The sequence below is a fragment of the Nelumbo lutea genome, chromosome 1, assembly GCF_056320005.1.
Source record: "Nelumbo lutea isolate HS-2025 chromosome 1, American lotus-T2T, whole genome shotgun sequence".
Lineage (NCBI taxonomy): Eukaryota > Viridiplantae > Streptophyta > Magnoliopsida > Proteales > Nelumbonaceae > Nelumbo > Nelumbo lutea.
The window spans coordinates 120371217-120396312 of record NC_142684.1 but is presented as its reverse complement, the minus strand read 5'-3'; the positions used below and the strand labels follow the sequence as shown (position 1 = coordinate 120396312).

At 39.2% G+C, this 25096-nt stretch overlaps 1 protein-coding gene and 1 long non-coding RNA gene across 9 annotated transcripts; one reads left to right on the top strand and one right to left on the bottom strand.

Annotated features, from left to right (window-relative positions):
• Positions 1 to 586: 586 nt before the first annotated feature.
• Positions 587 to 18002, bottom strand: LOC148877149 (thioredoxin-like 4, chloroplastic). 7 transcript variants are annotated; one of them, XM_088981834.1, is made up of 5 exons: positions 17560 to 17946; positions 13615 to 14256; positions 11979 to 12032; positions 10111 to 10242; positions 587 to 918 (listed from the first exon to the last, which is right to left on the bottom strand). In XM_088981834.1, the coding sequence occupies exons 2-4, from the start codon at positions 14083 to 14085 to the stop codon at positions 10111 to 10113; spliced, it is 657 nt and encodes a 218-aa protein (XP_088837960.1). In that variant the 5' UTR covers positions 14086 to 14256; positions 17560 to 17946; the 3' UTR covers positions 587 to 918. The 7 variants fall into 7 exon arrangements, with proteins under 7 accessions (XP_088837960.1, XP_088837964.1, XP_088837963.1 ...); XM_088981838.1 differs by having other exon boundaries at positions 17620 to 17744; XM_088981837.1 differs by lacking the exons at positions 587 to 918; positions 17560 to 17946 and adding exons at positions 16719 to 16899; positions 17965 to 18002 and having other exon boundaries at positions 9847 to 10242.
• Positions 17870 to 25096, top strand: LOC148877148 (uncharacterized). 2 transcript variants are annotated; one of them, XR_016112164.1, is made up of 4 exons: positions 17887 to 18008; positions 19284 to 19398; positions 24665 to 24816; positions 24891 to 25096. It is a non-coding gene; the product is annotated as an uncharacterized LOC148877148 (long non-coding RNA). The 2 variants fall into 2 exon arrangements; XR_016112161.1 differs by lacking the exon at positions 19284 to 19398 and having other exon boundaries at positions 17870 to 18008.

The window sequence follows — 25096 nt, the reverse complement described above, 5'->3', positions numbered from 1 at the left end:
GGATACAAAGTATTGTTTAGAAATAGGATCAAAGCAACGATAACCCTTTTGGGAAAGGGGTAGCTAAGGAAAACACAAACAATGGCTTTGGGATCTAGCTTCCCACGGGTAGGAGACAAATTATGGAAAAAATATTTACACCCAAAGACACACATAGGGAAGATGAGTTGATGAGGGGACTTGTATTCCAAGAGACGATATGGCATCCAATGGATAAGATAAGTTGCAACCATAACAGCATCCACTCAAAATCTTTTGGGAACATTCATGTGTATCAACAACCCATGAGCAACCCCTAGAAGATGACAATTCTTTCTCTCTACAAGCCCATTCTATTGAAGGGTTCTAGCACAAGAGCTATGATGAAGAGATCCACAAGTTTCAAAAAATTCAATGAGGTCACTATGAAAATACTCTTTGGCATTATTTGGAAAATTTTAATCTTTGTGTGAAATTGTGTATATTATACATTGGAAGGCTTTCACAAGTTTAGGAATTTCTTCTCTATAGTGCATAGAGTACACCCACGTATATCGAGAGAAGTCATCAATGAAAGATATGAAGTATCTGTAGCCATACTCCGTTGGAATATTTATAGGTCCCCAAACATCAAAATACACAATGGAAAAAAAAAACATCTTATCTTTTATTACATAAAGGAAATGAAGTTCTATAATGTTTACTTAGCTGACACACTTGACACTGAAAATCATTAACTGGCACAGATTTAAACAATTCCAAAAATAAGTACTTTAAAGACTTAAAGGGCATATAACCCAAACAATTGTACCACAAAGTAACCTGACTTTTATTTGACTGACTCAAAGACTCTAAGGCCACAAGATCAACTTTATTCTCTAGAACATAGAGACCATTCACCATATTCCCTTTACCAATCGTCCTCCCGAAGGCCAAATCCTGAAAGACACAAGATTGATGATAAAAGGTCACTAAGTAGTTCAAAGAGTGTATAATGTTACTAATAAATAGCAAATTAATAGGTAATTTTGGAACATGAAAAACATTGGATAAAGGTAAGCCAAATGGCAAATATATAGATCATCGACCAGCAATGGAGGAGAAGGATCCATCGGCCAACCTCACTTTATCTTTGCTAGAAAGTTGTATGATTGCAAAAAAGTTGACTTACCAATCATGTAATTGGAAGCACCAAAATCAATAATCCATGGAGATTCAGAGGTATCAGTAGACACATGGAATGCAAAAGCTAAGTTACCCGAGGTAGAAGCAAAGGAGGTTGAAGGAGTGGGTTCAGAACCTGCTTGTGTGAAAACCCTACCATATTGCTCCAAATGGTCATGGAAGGTAGAGATAATATTTTCCTTAAGATCGGACCTAGGGGGCAATCCTGAGAGCTCACAGTAGTTCCTCCACTTGACTCATGAGAGGCTAAGTTAGCCAAGGTGATCCTCTTCTGATTTGGATTCTTGTTCTGTTTTTGAACTAATTTCTTATTTAGGTCTTGTGCCTTGTTGTAAGGCTTGAGTGTTCATTGTAATTGATGTTAGTGGGATAGTTTCAGTTACTTTACTAGTCCTTTCTTCTTCTTTTTTCCTATTGTTCTTATTCTATGATATGCCACCAGAGGCATACTTGTAATTTTGCCTTTTTATAAAGATAATATAAATAGAAAACTAGCGGTTGCCAGTACTGAGTTTTTTGGCCTTTCCTTTCTATCATCCGTACCTCTCTCTCTCTCTCTCTCTCATCACAAGAAACTACATGGTATTAGAGTGGAATTTCTGGGCTGGAGAAGACCTACGATCCTAGCATCAGTCTTTCCGAAGGGGATTAGATGTGACTACTTTTGTTTCAAAAGGAAAAGGAGAAAAGGAAAAAACAAAAAAAACTAGTGGCGGCTTGTGTTTTTTAATTCTCTCTGGCGATTGTTGTAGAAACCCACTGTTCTCTCTAGCTACTGTGTTTGCAAAAACCCACTGTGCTTGCTGAAACCCTAGTCAGTCCTGCGGCTGTACTTCTGCTGAAACCCTAGTGGACTCATGCGACGGTTGTTGAAAACCCTAGTTGTGTCTGGCCATGGGATGGTGCTGGTCTGTTGAAACCCTAATCGAAGTAGGGAGTTGATGGTGCAATGAAACCCTAGCAGGTTCTGATCTAATGTTGAATAGGTGTGTTTTAGTTTCAGTTTCTCTCATTCTCCTTTATCCAATGGTGTGTAGGGCTTAGCCTTGATTATATGATTACTAGTTTGAATAATTTGATGGTTAGAGTGAGAGAACCACATTCGGATCGACAGTAATGTCTGTATTTGTGGTGCTGAACCGATGATTGGACTCTTGTTCTGTTTGGACGTTGTAGTGACTGATTTCTCATTCTCAGCAATAGTTCTTGTGCTCTCAGCAGTATTGAATAGCTTGTTGCTCACATCCATAGGAGTAAACCCTGAGTTGCCACATTCCAGTTGTGGCGGTTGTGCTATTAGGTGGCATTTGGACTGGTTGGTTGTAATTTCCAATGAAAAGTCAGGAACTGACCTCACTGGGGAACACCTCAACCCGCAATACAGTAGGTATGGAAGGTGAAACCATGGTCTTTTCCGTGCCAATCACCCCCTTGAATGGTCTGAACTACCTGGAGTGGGCTAAGAGTGTAAAACTCTATGTAACAGCAAAGGGTAAGGCCGGTTACATCAATGGAAGGGTGAAAGAAGCTAAGGGTGATATAGCTGAACATGATAGGTGGGACCAAGAAAACAGTATGGTGATGTCTTGGCTCTTTGCAGCTATGGAACCTGATGTGAAGAAGAATTTTATGTGGGCAAACACCGCCAGTGAGATCTAGGAACAAGCCAGAAATACCTACCCTGAGCAAAGGCATTATGCCAAGATTTACCAACTACAAGCTGAGTCCTCCACCTGTAAACAGGAAAACTGCAACTTGTCTTCATATTATTCAGCTCTTACCTCCATATGGAAGGAGTTGGACCATTATCAAGCCATAGAGTGGAAGCACGATGATGATGCTAAGGCCTACAGGAAGCTGATCTCTCAGCAACGAGTGTTTGCCTTCTTGTTAGGGTTGAACCCTGTATACGAACCACTAAGGGTGTAGATTCTAGGAAGCAAGGAATTGCCTATAATACACGAAGTATACTCCCTTGTCCAATCTGAAGAAAGCATGCGGAGTGTGATGATTACAGCCGAGGGGGAGCAACAAGTTGCCTTGGTTGCGATTAATAACAGCCCAACAGGGAATAAAGGTGATCCTAAGAAGGCATATGATAAAGATAAACTCTTTTGTACCCACTGTAGAAGGTCATGACATACACGTGACACCTGTTGGGACATCCACGGGAAATCCAAGTGGACAGCAAAGAATCAAGAACAGGGTAAAGGTCACGTGAAAAGAACGAGTGTAGCATATGTGGCAACCCAAGACACAAGTTGCCGATAGTACCCCGGACTCTCCTAATAATCTTGACCCCAAGGAGGATATAATGAATTCATTTAGGGAGCATCTGGAATCTTATGGTAGGGCATTGCGGCAATTGGATAGCTCAGTCACTGATACTCCCTCTACTTCCTTTGCATCTACTTCAGATAATGTGGCTTCTGCATTCCATGTCACTCCCACAGATTCCCCTTGGATTATTGACTCAGGGGCCTCAAATCACATGACCGGTAAGCCTAACCTATTCCATTCTTATAGCCTTTTGTCAGGAAGGGATAGAGTGAGACTTGCAGATGATTCCTTCTCTTCCATTGCAGGTCAATGATCGATATCCCTTCCCCATGGCGTTAACCTGAATTGTGTTTTGCATGTCCTTCAACTTCCCATAAATTTGCTTTCAATTAATAGCATTACAAATTCATTAAACTGCAGTGTAACATTTTTTGCTGATTCATGTGTTTTTTATGACCTAATTTCTGGGAGGACAATTGGTAGAGGAAGCTTGGTGGACGGTCTCTACATTCTCGACAACAAAGCTGGTCTTTCTATGTCATCCTCAGAGTCACGTAGTCAGTCAAATAAGAGTCAAATTTTGTTGTGGCATAGTCGTTTAAATCATGTTTCTTTTGAAGTAATAAAATGTTTGCTTCCACTTTTATTTAAGTCGTGTTCAGTGTTAGAGTTCATGTGTCAAACGTGTCAGTTGAGTAAACAATGTAGAACAACTTTTCATTCCAGCAATAAAAGATCAAGTGTTCCTTTTCATATTGTGTATTCTGATGTATGGGGGCCTACAAATGTAACCTCTGAGGGTGGGTATCGATATTTTATTACACTGGTTGATGATTACTCTCGCTATACATGGGTAATCCCTATGCATAGTAGAGACGAGGTTCCAAAGATAGTGCAAGACTTCCAAAGGATGTTGTTTACACAATTTCATGTTGAAATACAGATCATCCAATCCGATAATGCGAATGAATACTTCCATGGGAAGCTAAATGAGTTCTTCACCTCCCATGGGTCTATTCATAGAATCTCATGTGCCAGAACACCACAACAAAATGGGGTTGCAGAAAGGAAAATCAGGCACCTCCTTGAGATAGCCCATGGGATGATGTTCCACATGAATGTACCAAAAAGGTTTTGGGTGGATGCTATACTTACAGTTGCGCATGTCATCAACCGCATGCCCTCTAAAGTGTTAAATTACATGGCTCCTCATCAGTTAATGTACCCTCAGTCACCTTTATTTTCCATCCCCATGAGTCTTTGGTTGTCGGGCCTTTGTCCACGATTTGTCTCCACCCAGAGGTAAGTTAGACTCTTGATCCATTCCTTGTGTCTTCCTAGGGTACCCATCCTCTCAAAAGGGGTATTGGTGTTTTGATCCAATCAATCGTACATATTTTGTGTCTATGGACGTGTCCTTCTTTGAATCCGAGCCATTCTTCCCTCATTCTCCTCAGGGGGAGAGCCGTAGTGTGGAAGAGGAGAAGCAGGTTCAGGTGTCCCTTCCTTCTATTCCGGACCTCACTCCCTTCCGTGTCTTCCAACGTACTCGTCGGAGAGATCAGTAGTGTGATAGAAATGTGAAGCAACCAACCACTGAGCAACTGACATCATCAGAATCCCAGGAGATAAGTCCAACCCCTAACCCTTCTCCCACTATGGACGACCTAGACATCCCTATTGCTCAACGAAAGGGAGTTAGGTTGTGCACTACCAAATATCCCATTACCCACTTTGTTTCCTATGACCACATCTCTCCCGTGTACCGAGCCTTCCTATCGGCAGTTGATTGTGTCCTTGTTCCCAAGAATGTTGTAGAAGCCTTAAAATTCCTTGAGTGGATAGCTGCCATGAAGGAGGAGATTGATGCCCTCCACAAAAATCAGACTTGGGAATTGGTGGATCCTCCAAAGAGGAAAAAACCCATGGAGTGCAGATGGGTGTTCACAATTAAGCACAAGGCAGATGGAACAGTTGAAAGGTACAAAGCAAGACTAGTAGCCAAAGGGTATAAACTCCTGGATTAGGGTTCTCCTATTCTTATCTACGAATTTTGACTAGTAATTGCATCAACTAGACATAAAGAATGCCTTTCTGAATGGTGACTTGGAAGAAAAGGTATACATGGTTCAAACTCCTGGATTCTCTGCCAAGGGAAGTGAAAACAAGGTGTGCAAGCTACGGAAATCTCTTTACGGCTTAAAACAGTCTCCTAGAGCCTGGTTCAGTAAGTTTCACATGGCAGTTCAAGAGATGGGGTTCCAACAGTGCCAGTCTGATCATACACTTTTTGTGAAGAGATGTCAAGAGCAGGTTGCCGTATTGATAGTGTATGCAGACGATATCATCATTACAGGGAGCTGGAGTTCAGAGATACAGAAATTGAAACAATTCCTTGCATCCAAATTTGAAGTGAAAGATCTAAGACTCCTAAAGTATTTCCTTAGGATCGAAGTTGCCCGTTCAAAAAGGGGTATCTTTGTCTTTCAAAGGAAATACACCCTTGATTTATTACGGGATACAGGTAAGTTAGGTGCAAGACCGGCAAACACTCCTATGGATGCGGACCACAAGCTAGGTGACTGTATTGGTGAACCTCTGAAAGATGTATAGCAGTTCCAAAGGTTAGTGGGAAAGATGATTTATCTGTCCATGACCCGTCCAAATATTGCCTATTCAGTTGGAGTTTTAAGCCAGTTTATGCATTCTCCTAAGAAGCCACACATGGAGGCAACAGAGAGAGTCCTTAGATACCCGAAGAAACATCCAGGAACCGGCTTACTATTTAGTAAACACAATCACTTGAAGGTGGAAGTCTTTACAGATGCTAATTGGGCAGGAGCAATGGATGATAGAAAGTCCACTAGTGGGTATTGCACATTTGTGGGAGGAAATCTGATGACTTGGAAGAACAAGAAGCAAAGTGTGGTAGCAAGATCAAGTGCAGAAACTGAGTATAGAGCTATGGCATATGGGGTGGCTGAAGTCCTTTGGCTAAAAAACCTCCTAGGTGAGCTTGGAGTTGTTGTTCATAATCCTATGTCCCTTTATTGTGACAACAAGGCTGCAATAAACATCGCCAGCAACCCGGTCCTACATGAGAGGACTAAGCATATTGAGGTGGATAAGCACTTCATAAGAGAGAAATTGAAAAAAAAAAGAGAAATTTGTATCCCTTATGTCAACACCAAGGAAACACCTTGCTAATGTCCTCACAAAAGGACTTCCGTGTTCGAGGCATAATGAGCTATGTGACAAGCTGGGCATGATAGATATCTTCAACCCAACTTGAGGGGGAGTGTTGTAAGGCTTGAGTGTTTATTGTAATTGATGTTAGTGGGACAGTTTCAGTTACTTTACCAGTCCTTTCTTTTTTTCATTTCCTATTGTTCTTATTCTAGGATATGTTGCCAGGGGCATACTTATAATTTTACCTTTTTATAAAGATTAATATAAATAGAAAACTGGCGGCTGCCAGTACTGAGTTTTTTGGCCTTTCCTTTCTATCATCTGTACCTCTCTCTCTCTCTCTCTCTCTCTCTCTCTCTCATCACAAGAAACTACATGCCCACTTCGGCTTTCCGTGCAGTTCCCAACATGTATCCCGTGTGTGTCAGGATTTCTGACAATGAATGCACCATAGTTTATCTTTATCATCAACCATTTTCTGACCATCTCCCTTTCTTGCTAAATTGGTATTACTTCTTGCAACTAAAACAATGGTCTCCCCCTCGGGGGGATTCATGGTAGACTTTCTACTTTCATTGGATTGAACCAGAGCATACACCTCTTGGATAGAAGGAAGGTCCTTATTGCCCAAAATTTGAACTCGAATGGGTTCATACATAGGATTAAGCCCTAAGAAAAAAGCAAATACCCGTTGTTATGACACTAGCTGTTTGTAAGCTTTGGCATCCTTTTCACTCTCCCAATCAATGTTCTAATAGTAATCTAGCTCTTCCCAAATATATGTAAGGGTAGAGTAGTAGGTGGATATGCTTCTTTCCCCTTGTTTACAAGTTGCAGACTTGGCTTGCAATTGATAGATTCGAGCATAGTGTCTCTGCTCGAAATAAGTTGACCTTACTTGTTCCCAAATTTCCTTGATTGTCTCAGCCCACATAAAATTCTGCTTAACTGATGGTAGCATAATAGTCAAAAGCCATGACATAATCATGCAATTTTCCTGGACCCACTTTTCCATTGATATACCTTGCCTTACCCCGGGCTATGATGTATAGCTGCATCTCCTTAGACCATATCAAATAATTTCTGCCATCTAAGGGAGTATGGTCATTGGAAAGTTCATAGAGTCAAGACTATTGTTCATTCCTCCTTGGTTAAAAGAGGTTCCATAAGTTGCAAAGTCTTCAGAGGCCATAGCAAAGGCTGCTATCAGAAGTTTCAGACCTACAACTCTTCTCCCGTAGTCCACACACAAAAACACACAACCCCCATTGTAAGATTTAAGGTCAAATTGCAGTCACAATAACACAACACCTGCTGTCATAGATTTATAGGTCTAATTGACCTCACAAGGATTGCAACCACAATAACATCTACACTTTTGTTGATGTATTTCTTCATCTAAACCAAGTCACACATGACCTACACATGTTATTCACCCACACAGATTTGGATCACTGACCCACAAAAGTCATTAAACACACCTACACCATTCAACTAGGGCAGATTTTAGGATGTTCTTGGTAACAAGACAATGATAAAATAAAAAATAAAAAATAAAAAATCACTTCAGTCTAGGTTCCTGATCAATCTAAATGATTTTTGGAAGTTACAATCCAGAGAAGAATGGGAGAGAAGAAGAAAAACAGCCACCAACCCCTAGAAAAACTCAGTCAACCATCCGCCAATCTCTAAGTGTGATTTTCTTTTCAGTTTCTATTTAAAAATAATAGAATAGGGTCCAACAACAGTTCTCAATGCAAGGTCGAACCGATTTTCTAATTCTCAGCCCAGGTATGTGATTTGTAAGATCTTTGATAAGATAAAAACACCTTTTACAAAGTTTTGTCCTGCTCTAATACCATGATTTCAATCAAAGTATTAGGGCAACAACAAAAATAAATAAAATTAATGAAAAGACAAAAGTGCCCTTGTGGCACATAACTAAGATTACATCAGTTTTCACTATTTGAATTTTATTTATTTTAAAGTTCTTATATAATATTAAATACTTCATTATATAATTATTTAGCTATTTTCAATATTTGTCATTTAAGATATTTAGTTATTGAAATATTTAAATAATGTTTTATTTTTTAATGTTAATTTTTTTATTATTTGAATTACATTTAAATTGAATAATCCAGTAAATCATAATGTATATTGTCAATACATAATTTCATGATGAATTTTGTAAAATATAAAATTATTAATAATATGAATTTTATTAAATATATTATTTTTTATGTTTTTAATAAATATTTTAAAGTTATTATATAACTTGGTTAGAATATTTAAATAATTTTTAAATTTTTTAATTCAATTTTTCTTTAGATATACATAGATAAAAAGTGGGGGAGAGGATAAATAGGAAAAAGAGATAATTTATGAGAGAAACTCTCTACTAAATTAGAGATAATTCAAGAGATAAATAGGAATTAGAAATAATTCAGGAGAAAATGGGGAATAGTGGGCGATGTAGTTTAGGAGAAATTTTAGGAAAGGATATTATTTAGGTTATTGGGGATGTGGGAGAGAGAGAGAGAGAGAGAGAGAGAGAGAGAGAGAGATTTTAGGTATTTTTTTATGAGGAAGGAGGGCATCTCATTGGTTGTATCTAAAATGACATGGAATAAATAAATAAATAATTCAAAAAAAAAAACTTCTAAACTTCTAAACTATTATATAAGGGGTCCCCGCAGGGCAAGGAGTGCTCTCTCCATCCCCACACCGTCCCCGCCAATGGGGACGAAAATTTTCCATCTCCATCCTTGCAGGGAGAAAACCATCCCCATCTTTGCCCCATTCAGGGTAAATCCCCACAAGGATTAGAGAAATGGAAAAAATTACCATCCCTAAGCTCGATAAACAACCCTATCTAAAATTAATAATTGTTATTTTTATATTACAAAAAATTATTAAAAATGATATAAAATATAAATAATTATTAATTATTATATAAAACAATTGTATACTCTTGTGTATTTCTATTATAGGTCCCACTAGTTATAATATAGAAAAAAAAAATTAACAATTAACTTTAAAAGAGGGCATATCGACACCTATCTACACCATAAAGATAAGATAGAGGCCTATCATGTCTATACATTGAACCTTGCCCATAAATGGCAAAACAGTAAATTGTCAATAGAGTTTTTGTACTGGTCAGGTCACGAGATGATAATGAATTTTCCAGAAAGTATAGGCAATAATAAATGTAACAACAATACTTGGTTTGTGTGATTACTTTTTCTTTCTCAATAACAGTACAAGTATAATTATCAGAAAAACAAAAATAGAGAGAGAGAAAGAGAAACAAATGGTACAAGGATTATTCGCACAACAATGAGACCATGTGCTCTGATCCAGCTGACCACCAAATACACGTATCAAACAATATGAGTCTTCCAATAACTCTAAGATTGTGAATAAGCATTAATCTCATTCTGAATACATGAAGTTAAAGCACATAAATATAACCTAATCGATTTTGATGTCTTCGGAAGCAGGAGTTGTATATTTAAGAATAGTAGCAGTTATCCTCTCCTTGTCTCTGGTTGGGAATGCTTCCAACAGCACTCCATCTTTGTAGAAGTGGAAGAGAGGGACTGCCTGCATGTGTTCAAATTCCTATTTTCTGAGTATAGCACTTGATATAACGAAACCATAGTCTAAGCTATTACTGCAGCAGTGCAAAAAAAAAAAAAAAGATTGCTAAATTAAAATACTTCTAGCAGTGCTAGTAATATTTAAATGTGGTCTTCTGTTGATTAGAAAGAAAAATAAAATCTATAACTCTAGATAGAGTTTTTTTTTTTTCTATAAGTATCTTGTTGATATTTTGACGAGTGATTCTTTTTGTAGATTGAAAAATACATCAAAAAGGCCGAGGGGTGACCAAAGGTTAGCTAGCCAATTGCTATCTAATCTCTTCAAATGACCAAAAGTTAGCTAGCCAATCTGCTGCAATGTTGGTTTTGCGATAAACATGCTTATAGGTCAAAGTAAGACTGAACTTTATATTAACCTCATAGCATTCCTTTAAAAGCTAGCGTGTGCCAGGGAGGATCCTCTAAACCATGCAGCCCATTGATCACACCATTCATGAATCTCCTTCAATAATTATCCTAAAAAGGGCAGCCCAGTGCACGAGGCTCTCGCCAATGTGGGGTCCATACGCAGCCTTACCCCTGCACATATAGAAAGACTGTTTCCAAGATTTGAACCCTGGTCACCTATAGGTATGGTAATTTCTACCCTACCTGGTGGGTACACGCCTCTACCCACCTTGATGGGGCAATTTTTTTGCTAGAAGGATGGATTTTGGGGCAGGGGCAGGATTTAGGATTCTATAACCTATACGGGTATGGGTAGGGTACGGTATTAGGCTAAACCTGACCCTCCATGACTCGCATATTGTTGGAAAGCATATGAAATTTATGTATTAGGTGTTGAATTTAATGTGAAGAATAATTGATAATTTATATGTTTTTTACATATCTTAATTGAATAATTATAAATTATGTTGTTTGTTCATGTTATTTCACTTATTTATTTTTTATACATAACAAGAAATAATAGGAAAATAGATGAAGGCTCTAAACCCAACCCACCCTACCCTTAAATACGGGGAGGGTAGAGTCGAAGAGGGTATTGCATTTTCATGTGCAGGGAGGGTTTGAATTCCCAAAATCCAACCTGCTATGGGTTATGGGGCAGGTACTGATTGGGAGATTTAGAGAGGTGGCTAGGGTCTAGAATTTACAAAACCCTCCCCGAACCTGCTCCGTTGCCATTCCTAGTCACCCAGGTCACAATGGAGCAACCTAACTGTTGCCCCAAGGCCCACCTTCATTAATCATCCTATTCCTGCTAAATTGTTTGACCACTTTGTGTGCTTCTAACACCATCCAGGCTTCAGCCATGTTTATAGAACATTCCCCGATATTTTGACAAGTGATTGCATCTAATAAGTTTCTTACTAAAATACTTTCCACAGCCATGTATTCACTAGGATGTTGTAACCACTTAGTTTGCATTGAGTTGAACATCCCAATACAGTCACTTCCTCTCATCCATGGAATTTATCCATACTCATTAACTAAAGAGAAAAGTTCTAGCCTATTTTTTCTTCAAAAATCATCTGGAAAACCAAGTATCAACAAATAAAATTACCTAAAAATTCATCACAGTATTCATTTGATTTGCCAGGATTTGAAGCTGAATTTTGTATTAATAAAAATCCATGCAACTGAGCTCCAGAGAATTTCCATTCCAAAATCCAGATAAATGAACACTAACAGGTGAATTAATATCGGTCTGAAAAGCTATTTACAGGGGAAACATACCTTGATTCTCAGGCGCTCAGCCACCTCAGATTGTTCATCATACTCATCTATAACCTGCACAGGTTGGTACATATAAAATAATCCTGTTCAGCTAATCACAAGATAGCTTTACATTAAGCTCAAAAAATCCAGTGTCAAAACTATAATACCTACTTTAACCACTGTAGTTAGCAACAAAAGAAAGCTAAAATATTCTTAACCACTGAGGTTGTGCCAAAAGGAAAAAAGATTCAGATGATCTTTAGGCCAACGCAAAAGATAAAATGAACAGAAAATAGGAGAAACTGTTTGGTGACATATACAAGTGACATAAATGATATCCTCCATCACTATCAAACTTTAATCCTGAACTGTACAATAAAGACCATTTAACAACTGATAACCATTTTCCTTTTCATAACATTAAATTCAAAATTTTAACCCTAGATAAAAGCCATTGCCCTCAGACTTACATCTGCATTCTCACACCTGCCAGCCCAAACATTTAAACTCTAGATAAGATCATTAAAATCCTCCAACCAATCTCACTCTTCAGCTGGGACCAATGTTGAGTATTAGCTTTTTTATGCATACTTTTAATAGATTATACATGCATTTACATGTAAAACATGCTGAACTTTTCATTCCAAATTTTCCTAAACATATTAAACACAGGAGCCATTGTTTGGTGGTTGTAAATCTCAGGCAGGCTGACCAGCGTAAGAATGGATTGAGTTTGAGAAAGCCACTAAGTTCCCAAAAAAATTAGGTTTATCTAGTCCACCCTTCCCCAGACCCCAGATGGCCATAACCAACATAGGGTAAAGTCCCTTTTGTAACATGCAAAACTTATATTCATATTTAACAAATCTTTTTATTGTACTGTGCATGTGTAACAAATATTTTACTGTGTTTCCGTTCTTGAAACAAATTGTAAATGTAACTTTCCATATTTTGTTTATGCCATATACCAATGTTTTAAAACGTGGAGGCGTGACACGAGGAGTTCCACTACCTAGAGGCGTGAGGTGTAGTTCAGAACGCAAGAGGTGTAAGCCTCCTTAAGAGGAGGGGGGTTAGGAGGAGGATGAAGAGTAGGGGGGACCTCATTTTTTCTTTATTTTTAATAAAAACCTTTTATATTAAGAAGAATAAAGATGCATAGCATTAGTTGAAAGAGGGGGTCTTGTTGAAAAGAGGGCAGGGGGGGGGGGGTATCGGGGGGCGAAGCCCCCAGCCGAAGGGGCAAGGGGCAAACCACTTTCTTTCCCCTTATCTTTTCTTCCCTTCCCTTTCCTTTTATCTTTTTTCTTCTCTTTCTTTTCCTTTCATTTCCTTTCCTTTCCTTTTTTTTTCTTTTTTTCTTTTTCTTTTTGTCCTTTTATATAAGACATGCATGAGGCGCATGAGGCGTACGCCTCTTGCACCTGAGGCATACACCTCAGAGGTGTCAGTGCCTCTGGCATACGCCTCAGGGCGTTTTGGGAGCACCTCGCCCGGAGGAACGCCTCCAGGCGTATGCCTCCCACGCCTTTTAAAACGCTGCCATATACATATTTACAAACAAATTGGAACAATCATTAGTCTATTCATATAACTGAAGTTATAAGAATTTATTGAATTAGTTTATGCATATTTACTAACTAGAAACACTTACATTGTGCTTTAAGAAGATTACAGAAGCTTCCTGATCTCCAGATCCTTTGCATAATTTTGAGAACACCTGCTCTATATACTTGCAGCTTCCACATGAAGTACGATAAAAATCTACTACAACTAAAGAATCAGTTTCCCTGGCCTTCTCCAGTATCTTGAAGAATTCTTTATCAGTCTTAAATTCTCTCACACATTCAACAGGACAAAGGTCATCATCTTCATCAGTCAACTCTCCTTGATCTTTGTTAGGCATACTTCTAATGCGTTGAAAGGCAGTACCCATCTTTAGATTGTTCAATTTTGTTGTCTCCATGATTGCTGGAAATTTTGCCCTCAGTAGCCAAAATCTACCATACTTCCTATAAGGAAGCAAGCTTGAAAAAGCACAAAGAACTCCAGAACAAAGTAGTCCATATGGGATCTTTTGGAAGTTGGAAGAGACCCTTGGGTAGAGTAGGCTCTGCCTTTGCATGGCAACAATAGAAGACCACCACAAAATATAAAGGAACTTTTGCCAGTATGACAGGACAGCCCAAAGATAAGGCCTTTTGAGATGATGTTTTGAAATATCTACTTCTACAGAACTCCCATTGAAGATGATCCACAGATCTTCATTATACTGTCCAAATTACTTGATCCTTATCTGTACAGAGCAAAACAGACAACCATTACAGTAGAAAATTAGAAAACATAAGGTACCATCAATGTCTTTGATATAGACATTCTGCCAGATGAACAGTAATACAAAATCTTTGATGAAGACAAACAGATCCAACAATAATGAGATAGTCAAGAATACCAATCTGATTTGGAAGTGAGAAAGACATATTATTCACAAAAGATTGTCATCATTTCCAAAACAAAGATAAGAGTTTCACCATCATAATCACCTAAGCCTTGTTCATACTATATGGGGTTGGTTACATGAATCCTTTTTCATTCTGTTATGTTCAGTACCATATCCATTGTTAAATTACGTGTTAAAATCATTTCTTACTACATCAGCCATATGTAGAACCTTTCAGCCAGATGAACTGCAATATAAAATCTTTGATAAAACAGAACCAACCATAGTAAGCTAGTCAGGAATATCTAACTGGCTTAGTAACTGAGAAATATATAATATATGCAGGAACATTTTGCCACCATTTCCAAAATAAAAAAGATTATGGTGTTTGTGAATGCCCCTAATATACACATTTGATATCAATAGGTGATCAGTCCTTGAAAACATCAAATTATGATATGCCATATGCCAGTGCACTTACAGCCCAGAGAAATCCAACAACCAACAACCAACAAAATGCAGTAAACCTTTCCCTACATCAACTATCCTCTTTCTCAATATGAATGTCTTATAAATGCAGGTATGACAGGTTACAGTCTTTCAATAAATCATACCATGAATAGATGGGTCTTGCTTCTTCCATCTTAGCTTAGCGAAACTTATCCAATAGTCAGCATCCACAGACAAAACAAAAGTTGATAATCCTACCATTTTCATGTCAAGTTTTGGATATCGCAGGGAAACTTGATCCCTCTTGTAGGAAACTTTGTTCACCAATAAAAATTACCATAAACTTATATTTTAATGGCTTTTCATTTGAACAGTCCTAGATTTCTTCCATTAAGCACTAAAGCCCAAGATCCTAAAACCTTTTTTGCTTCAAGAACCTTATTCTTTTAGGCTCAATGAATGTTGTTCAACAACCTTGAGTCTCTAAATCTTCCAGGGAGAAAACCATGAAAACAATAATTATATATCAAAAAGTCACTTCCCAAATCCACCAACTCTTGCTTAAATGAGCCTAGGCGGCTTAGCAGAGCAGGATGGGTTGGGATCCTTTCTATTGAAATGATCTTTAGAAATGGAGTTTTATGAGGGAATAAGTGGTTGTCTGATAGGACGAAGAAGGGTTTGTGGTGCTGGTTTCATAACAAAAATTTTCTGTTAGCATACATTTCATAGAATGTGAGAATTGAGATTAGGGCTTAGAGAAAATGATGGTTTATGGCCAGTTGGGTAGAGTACAACTTTTTTTTATTGTAAATATAGAATTCATAAAGGGAAAAAGGAGGGCAAACAATCACAAGTAATAAGGCATCAGTGAGAGATATCCAAACACCTTAGCTCCCAACCAAATAAAATCCTAAAAAATAGGGGCAGAGCCAAGTATCAAGTTGAGGGGTCCTTCCCCCCCCCCCCCCTGACACCATAATTCATATAGTTAGTGGGTGGAGGCAGTTGAAAACACATAATAAAATGGGTCCTTGTCCCCCCTCCCCACAGCATGAAAGTCTCATGAAAATGTTAAGGATTGCTCTCTAACTCTCTAATGCCCCTCCATTTAACTCCCAAAATTTTAAAAAGAAAATGTTTATTTTATCTGGCAAAAAAAAAAAGCTGCAATAGACCCAAACCCTCCCACCCTATTTCTCTCCAAACCTTACCTCCTCTACTCCCTATCTCGTTTTCTTGTTTTGTCAAGAAGGCAGACCAAGGGAAAAGTAATCCCATGACCCCTCATATCATTTATACATTTCTGACTTTCTGTAAGAATATTTGTGTTGTTTATGTTGCAAATCCCTATAATATTATTGACTTAATATGACTTTTTCATCACCATAAGCCAAAAAAAAGTTATATAACTCCCCCCCCCCCCAAAAAAAAAAAAAAGAAACTGCTAAAAAACTGTGGGCTGCATATTTAAAATATATAGGTATCATAATGGTAAGAGAGAAAGATGGACTATATACCAGTGATACTGATGTAGGATTTCAGAAAGAATAGAAGAGAGATAAGCGGGTAAGTGAGAGAGAGTAGCTTGCTGTATTAGAAAGAGAGAAATGGACCACCCTGGAGCTAAGAGGTAACTAGTAAAACAACTTCAATTCCTTCCATTCATTACTCACAAGATGAAACATGACATCGCTCTTTGGATCTGAATCTGGAAATGGTATCTCATTACCTTGTTTGTTACCTACTTAGACATTTCGTGAGCAACAACCTTCGGGGGGTGGGGAATGAATGTTGTCCATGGTAATCACAGTTGTCCATGGTAATCACATTGAAAAGTTGAGAATGGAAGAAGGAAGAAAACAAACCATGAAGTTGAGGGAAGAAGGTTATGGTTTGTCACTTGAAAGGAATGACAGTTTTTCCATCAAACTTTCGTTGCAGATATCTTCCTTGGCGCTTGATAGTGATACCAGCTAACAAGGGTGGAGCATAAAAGATCATTCTCTTATGTTTCTCTAGAAAGATTTTTGTCTTCAAGTTCATTCACTGCAGTTTGAAAAAGAAAGTGCGCATTCTACGTTGAGATATTTGAGTATATATACATTGAGAAGAATAAAAACAGCACCCAACAGCACAGGAAGTCAAGCATCACATTCGGTTACTGTGAATAAAATAAAATGCAGAAGGATATCCATATAAATCAATCCAGATACCGTACAGAAAACATCACATTTCTATACTGGAGCAACTGAATCCCAAATAAGATTTTAGGTTTAGACAATACAAGCAGGCATCGGGATAGGAATTGCTTTTGTAATAATGATTTGTTCCCCAAGATAGCAATAAAGAAATAATTAACTAACTAATTCTCTCGTGAGAAGCAACAAATGTTCCATTATGAAAATTGAATCTGCACTACCAATACGCATCCATATAGTTCATGATGAAGTTCCCGCTATGACTATTTTTGCTGATGTCGGCCATTATCAATCAAAAAAGAAAAAAGAATATAAGACTCCATATTTCCATCAGCCTATCATAAATTCAAATACTAATTCGAATATATTATAATCTAAAGTTTATGATCAATCCTTCTACCAAAAAAAGTTGATGATCTATCCTGCAGCAGACTACTATTATGATTGTAAAATGAGAAAGTTGTCAACAAAAGAGGAAAAAAAAAGGATGCAGGGGTTTGGATTTTACACTTTCTAGGTTTTCCTATTCCCTTTTCTGCGGCAATCAGAATGTTGAAGAAATGCTTACTAATCTGTACGCGATAAACCCCTCGAGTTTTCGGCTTCGATTTTCACTGTTGATCGTCCGCTAAGTCCGGTCACTCTACAAGCTTATGTATTTCTTCATTTATTATAATTAATTTTACAAATGAAAGTACAATAATAATGTCGATTATCAATGAATTTGGCAAAATCCTGAACGTTAGATTCTATATCTCTCGGTTAGACGATCTTCTTTCAGCCACGTAAGACGTAAGCTTGTTTCATTTTTGGCCTTTTGGGTTTCCCTTCACCGGTTCGATTGTTCAGCGAGTTCAGGAATCCCTGAAGAAACTGAAAGCTGGTGAAAGTTAAAAAGCTGCACAGTACATACCTTGTATGGCTTTATCCTCTCGAGACACCACCCCGAATATCATGGTGAGACTTTCAGTTTCAGATTGTTCTTATGCTTTAGAAATTCTTCTTTTTTTCGGTTTCAATCAATTTCTATTTTTTTTCATCTTTGTTTAAATTATGCGCTTATTAGGTCATAAGCGGTTTCAATCAAGATGGGCACTGCGAATTATTATTTGATTTGTTTCTTGGGGTGACCTCTTGTCACCTATGAGATGTAAACTCTTCTTAGTAATAAATTTTTTCTTTATTTATCTTCAAAAAATAATTTATCATAAAGCTTGAAACTGGAGGGGTTGAACCTCCTTCAACACTATTCTGTTTGACTCCTAATACAGAATCCTTCATTCATATATCATAACTCAACGTTACAGAGTTCATATAAAGAAACTGAAACAACTAAGTCACATCTAAATCTACTAACTTATGTAAGCATCCCACTGATCTACTAAACGCAGACTACCAACCACTAACCACTACCCATTAGACAGGGTGTTGGACAGTCAAATTACAACATGTACAGAGTAGTAAAACTAAAAAAGGATAGGGTTTGAAATGAAGTTATTCAATACAAAAAGATGGTTTGTTTCTTATATTTTCATTATTTTCTTTGTCTGGTTTTTAAATTACTAAATCCTTGCCTCCCTGCAAGGATCTAATGCTGTGCCTCCGTGCAATAGTCCAGACCATCAAGGTCTTTACATTGATTATTACTTACATCTTCGAAAACAGGGAAAGAAAAGGACATTCAGATTGCTGAGGTTAATATCTGTTATTTACATCATATGCAGTGAAAGAATTTTCCTGTTACTTCAACTCAGCAAATGGTCATCAACTGGAAACCAGTTATTTCTTGCCCCCCTAAAGACTTGTCAACTGTATAAATTTTTGTTCATATGTCTTTTTCAGAATTGCATAATAGAGATGCTGTTTTAGACTTAAGTAGAGACATTTTGTTTCCTAAGCTTATGTGCTTAGTTTTTTTTTTTTTTTTGTATTTTCACCTCATTCCTAACATTTCATGTAATCATTATTTTCAATTATTATATGTGGACTCAAACCCAGCTTACAAAAGTTAAAATTTGGTTTCTAAGCCAATATGGTTGGTTGTTTCTTGTTTGTACTTTCACCCTTGTCTAACATTTCATATACTCATTCTTTCTAATTGTAATGTGTGGATTCAAGCCCATCTTACTCTAAAAAATTCTTAATAAAAAATCAAAAATATAGATGAGAGTTTCTTTCCCAGATACCAAAATATAAAATTAACAACATTGTTCTTTTTGGATTGATTCACAGGGTTCTAGACAGTCAGTACCTACATTTCATGGATACCATGAGAAAGTAAATAATGATGAGGTCATTATAGAACAACCATGCAGTTTTCATTCAATTCAAACATACCTAGTACAAGGTAAACTGATAGACTTTTCTTTTAAGGCAAGAAAATAGCCTGTTGTTTCATTGACAATTTTCACTCCTTGGTTCTGTGTAACCCATGTTTAAATACAAGAAGTCACTCAACCAACTCTCCTAAACTCACGCAACCGTCTATCCTATACTTTAGCCTAGTCAACAGCAACTGATGCAACCAAAAGTGAGATATTCCCTCACTTGTTTATTTGACTCCTACTCATTTATTTGACTCATTCTTAAGCCTAACAGCTAGCAGATATGCATGGCCACGCGTCCTGCACTTCATGCAACGCAGTCCTGATAACGTGGATTCTTGGCACGGTTCCTTGCTAACCTTCTCCACTTATCATTTTCCCCCCCTTGAAGTGGAACCTTGTCCTCAAGGTTCAGATTAATGAACTGACTTTTTAACTGCTGCATATTCTCCCAGGTTGCCTCTTCTCTTGGAAGATTCTTCCATTGCACCAAGCTTTCTTCCACGAAGCCCGACCCTTTTCGCACCCAGCGTGTATCCAGTATAGCCTCTGGTACCGCTATTACCTCACCTTCATCATTCGTTGGTGGTAAGTCAAATCTAGCAGAGTGTCCTCTCCCACAAATTTCTTGAGCATTGAGACATGGAAGACAGGATGGATACGGGCACCCTCCGGCAGCTCGAGCTTGTATGCAACGCTCCCAATCTTCTCCTTCACTCGGTACGGCCGAAATACTTGCTGGCGAGTTTGTGGTGGTTTCTTTTATAAGCAGTGTGCTGACGATATGGTTGGAGCTTAAGCAATACAAAATCGCCTTTTTGATAAACAATCTCCCTTCTCTTTGAGTCCACTATTTGCTTCATGCGATTAATAGCCGCCTACAGGTGAGATTTTAGTTGTTTGAGGATGTTATCCCTTGTCTCCAATGCTTTGTCTACCTCATGGACGGGTGATGTGCCGGTTGAGTAATGCGGAAATGCCGGTGGAGACCTCCCATATAGTGCTTGGAAGGGAGTCATGCCGATTGAGCTATGGTACGTAGTGTTGTACCAGAATTCGGCCCACGGCAAGTAATTGCTCCATCTCTTATGTTGCTGGGATACAAAGCAGCGTAAGTACTGCTCCAAACAGCGGTTGACCACTTCGGATTGTCCATCCGTTTGGGGGTGGTAGGATGTACTCATATGCAGCTTGGACCCTGACAACTTAAAAAACTCACGCCAAAAATGGCTAACAAAGATGGGATCTCTATCACTGATAATAGATTTTGGCATCCCATGAAGTTTAACCACTCCTTCTATAAATCTGTCCGCAACTGTTTTGGCCGTGTGTGGGTGAGAGAGGCAAGAAATGAGCGAACTTGCTTGGGCGATCTATGACAACCATGATTGTGCTTTTCCCTTGTGAGGGTGGAAGTCCCTCCACGAAGTCCATGGTTATGTCATCCCATACCTGACATGGAATGGGTAGTGGGTGCATGAGTCCAGCTGGGGAGAGGGTCTCTGATTTATTCTTTTGGCACACTGCACAAGAGGCGACATATTTTTGATTTGATTGGTGCATAGACAGCCAATAGAACTGTTGTGCCAATCGCTTGTACGTCCGCAGTACCCCAGAATGGCCTCCATAGGGAGTATTGTGGACTTCATGGAGGAGTTTTGGTATGATTGGAGAATCCGACGGAACAACTACCCTGTTCTTATAGTAGATCAGCCCGTTGCGCCAACTGTATGGAGTTTCGGGTTTGTTTGTAGCTTGCTGACCGATCTGTACCATATAAGGGTGTTGTTGCGTATCTCTCTTGATCTTGTCCCATAGAGAGGCATGAGAAGTATATAATGTATGGAGGCTGGGACTTTCTAACCTCCTTGACAAAGCATCTGCGGCTGAGTTCTCTTTCCCCGGTTTATACAGGATTTCATAATCATATCCTAGCAGCTTGGAAACCCATTTTTGTTGTTCAGGCATGGTGATGCGCTGCTCAAGCAAGTACTTAAGGCTTCGCTGATCTGTTTGTATATAGAATTTGCATCCCATAAGGTATGGCCGCCATGTTTTGATTGCTTGTACGATGGCTAGCATTTCCTTAGCGTAAATGGACCAAGCCTGTTTTGCAACTCCTAAGCCTCGGCTTATATAGGCTATGGGCTTCCCTTGTTGGCTTAGGACTGCTCCGATGCCTTCCCCTGATGCATCCGTCTCTATGACAAATGGTTCGTCGAAGTTGGGCATGGCCAAGGTTGGGGTCGACGACATGGCTTGTTTTAAGACTTCAAATACCTCTTTGGCCTTCTTGCCCCATGCGAACTGGCCTTTCTTGAGCAGATTGGTGAGAGGCCGGGCTATCATTCCGTAGTTTCTTACGAACTTACGGTAGTAGCCTGTGAGACCTAGGAAACCACGCAGTTCAGACACACTAGTAGGTTCAGGCCATTCTATCATAGCTCTTACCTTTCCAGGATCCACGTGCACCCCTTGTACAGAGACAATGTGACCCAAGTATTCGATCTCTTGTTGACCAAAGGCGCACTTGCGAAGTTTAACAAAAAATCGATGGTGTCTCAACACTTCAAAAACTTTTCGAACATGCATAAGATGTGTTTCCCACTCCGGGCTATAGATGAGAATGTCGTCGAAGAAAACCAGCACAAATTTTCTTAAGAATGGCCGAAAGATTGAGTTCATTAGAGATTGAAAAGTTGAGGGGGCATTGCATAATCCGAAAGGCATGACCAAGTATTCGTAATGGCCATTGTGCGTGCGGAAGGCTGTCTTGTGAGTGTCCGCGGGGTGGACTCGCACCTGGTGATAACCCGATATTAGATCGAGCTTAGTAAAGTAAGTTGCTCCATATAGTTCGTCTAGCATGTCCTCTACCGTTGGGATTGGGAATCTGTCTTTGATAGTAATGGCATTGAGGGCCCGGTAATCTGTGCAGAACCGCCACGTCCCATCTTTTTTCTTTACCAACAAGACGGGTGAAGAAAAGGGGCTGGTGCTAGTCTTGATTATTCCCATGTTGAGCATGTCTTGTACTTGTTTCTCTATCTCGGTCTTTTGGAAATGAGCATACCTATAGGGTCGTACATCGGCCCCTTCTTTGAGGCTGATTCGGTGGTCAATTTCTCGTGAAGGAGGTAGTTGCTTTGGTTCTTGGCACACGTCCTCAAATTCTTGCAGTAATGGCCGCATCTCTATAGGAACCCCCTCCTCTGTAGACATCTATAAGCACATGGCAAACAAAGAATTCCCTTTGTTTTGCTTCCTTTGATATGGCTCTAAGTTCGGTAGGTTGGATCGGCTTATGATTGATTCCTTCTAGGCAATGGGGGCTTCCTTTCCACATGAAATCCATCGTCATCCTTTTCCAGTCACACATGACCGTGCCTAGCTGCTCGAGCCATTGGACCCCTAGCACCATATCTAACCCGATTAGTGGTAAAGAGTAAAGAGTTAGAGTGAATGGGGTACCTTGTAGCCACACTTTGACATTCTCGAACCTCCCTTGACATTTGAGGGGTGCACCGTTGGCCACCTTCACCTTAAAAGGTTCGATTGGGATTGCCGGAAGTTGTAGTAGCTCTGCGACCCGATCATTAATAAAGTTGTGTGTCGATCCACTGTCAATGAGCACAACTAAATCGTGGGAGCCGACTCTAGCTACAACTCTCATGGTGCGAGCAGGGGACCAGCCCGTGAGAGCATGCAGCTAAATCTCAAGGTCTTCTGGTTCCTCCTCATCCTCCTCCAAGCTTCCTTCTAACAGCAGCAGTTGTGGACCCTTACACTTGTGTCCCATGACAAATTTCTCATCACAGTTGAAGCAGAGTCCTTGTGCACGTCGTCGTTGCATCTCTTCCCAAGATAACCGCTTCATCGGTAACGCTGGCTTGGGGTTGGTCGAAGTCGAACTCATCATAGTAGCCACAGCCGCATGGAACCTAGTCACCTTCTTTTGCCGACTGATTTGTTCATCCCTCATCCTGGCTAGGCTAATGGCCTCTTTGAGTGACTTTGGTTTAAACATTCTGATCCCGTCCGCAATGTCCGTCTTGAGGCCGCCCATAAATGTCCCTACCAAAGCCTTCTGATTCCAGCCACGGACTCTGTTACCCAGTCTTTCAAACTCCCGATGGTAGTCCCGCAGAGAGCCTGTCTGTCGAATCTTGGACAAGGCTTCATCGAAATCCTCGCACTCCGTTGGTCCAAATCACGACCACAGCTCCTCTACAAAAATGTCCCACATAATTTCTCTTTTTTCTTCTTGGTAAGCTCAATACAACCACTGCCACCACTGGTCCGCTTCCCTTTCAAGATGGAAGGAGGCCAAGGGTACTTTCTGTGGCTCTGTAGTGCCTTGATACCTGAAGAATTGCTCCGCCTTATTGAGCCACTCAGTTGGATCTTCGCTCAGTGACTTGGTTAAACTTAGGTTCCGGTTGTATCACATCCGCCTCCGTGAGATTGCTGATTGCAGCCTCCAGTCGTTGCAACTTCTCGCCAAATCCCAGCTCCAGGCGGTTGAAGCTTTCGTGCAAACTGCCCACACTGGTCTCCAGACTCTCTATTAGCTCTTTGTGGCTTCCCATCGTCAGCCTCGCTCTGATACCAATTGATAGACTTTTCTTTTAAGGCAAGAAAATAGCCTGTTGTTTCATTGACAATTTTCACTCCTTGGTTCTGTGTAACCCATGTTTAAATACAAGAAGTCACTCAACCAACTCTCCTAAACTCACGCAACCGTCTATCCTATACTTTAGCCTAGTCAACAGCAACTGACGCAACCAAAAGTGAGATATTCCCTCACTTGTTTATTTGACTCCTACTCATTTATTTGACTCATTCTTAAGCCTAACAGCTAGCAGATATGCATGGCCACGTGTCCTGCACTTCATGCAACGTAGTCCTGATAACGTGGATTCTTGGCACGGTTCCTTGCTAACCTTCTCCACTTATCATAAACTGTCTGAGAAACTACATAATTTGACTAGGGGCGATTTACCTTGTCATGCTGTATCCAGTTTTCTTTTTCTGTTCATTTGTAATCTTAATTAGCCACTTTGTTTGGGCATAACTTCATAGCATATTGAAAGTGAGCAGCCTCAAAATGCTTCTTGGACATTATTGTTTTTCTCATCACTTTTCAAACTCGCAATAAGAAACCACTTATTTCTCTTTTATTGGCACTCCTGTCATATTGGTTTTAGCATGATGTTTCATACTTTCTCCTAATTGATACTGGTAGAAGTATGATTGCATTATTAACAGTAGAATCTTCTGTTATTCCAGCAAATCGAGCAAATGATTGCAGATGTAGAGAAGGATGGTAGTGGTGCCATTGGTTTTGATGAATTTGTCTACATGATGATTGCTAAAATTGGAGAAAAGATACCAAGGAAGAGCTAATCAAACCTTTTCATATTATTGACCAAGATAATAATGTGAAGCACTTTATATCTCCAAAATGACCTGATTCTTTCTTGTCCCTTGCTAACTTTTACTGATCCAAATGCAGGGAAAAATATCTGTTATGAACATCGAACATATTGCAAAGGCTAAATTTGAACTTCAATGAGAGAGATTCAAGAGATGGTAGAGGAAGCAGACCATGATTGTAAGTTACGTAATCAGCATTTAATTTATTGTTTTGTTGCCTTCTACGACATGGGCTTTGACCAAACTTTGCATGCATTGATGAAAGAGTATAGATCTTTGCTATTA

What these genes read in the sequence shown, in the direction of transcription:
- LOC148877149 (XM_088981837.1), bottom strand. Translation starts at nt 14,085, where the DNA reads ATGCAAAGGCAGAGCCTACTCTACCCAAGGGTCTCTTCCAACTTCCAA. An exon ending in TAATCTTCTTAAAGCACAAT is followed by an intron (nt 12,033 to 13,614) that starts GTAAGTGTTTCT and finishes CAACCTGTGCAG; the next exon opens with GTTATAGATGAGTATGATGA. An exon ending in CTGAGCGCCTGAGAATCAAG is followed by an intron (nt 10,243 to 11,978) that starts GTATGTTTCCCC and finishes GAACACATGCAG; the next exon opens with GCAGTCCCTCTCTTCCACTT.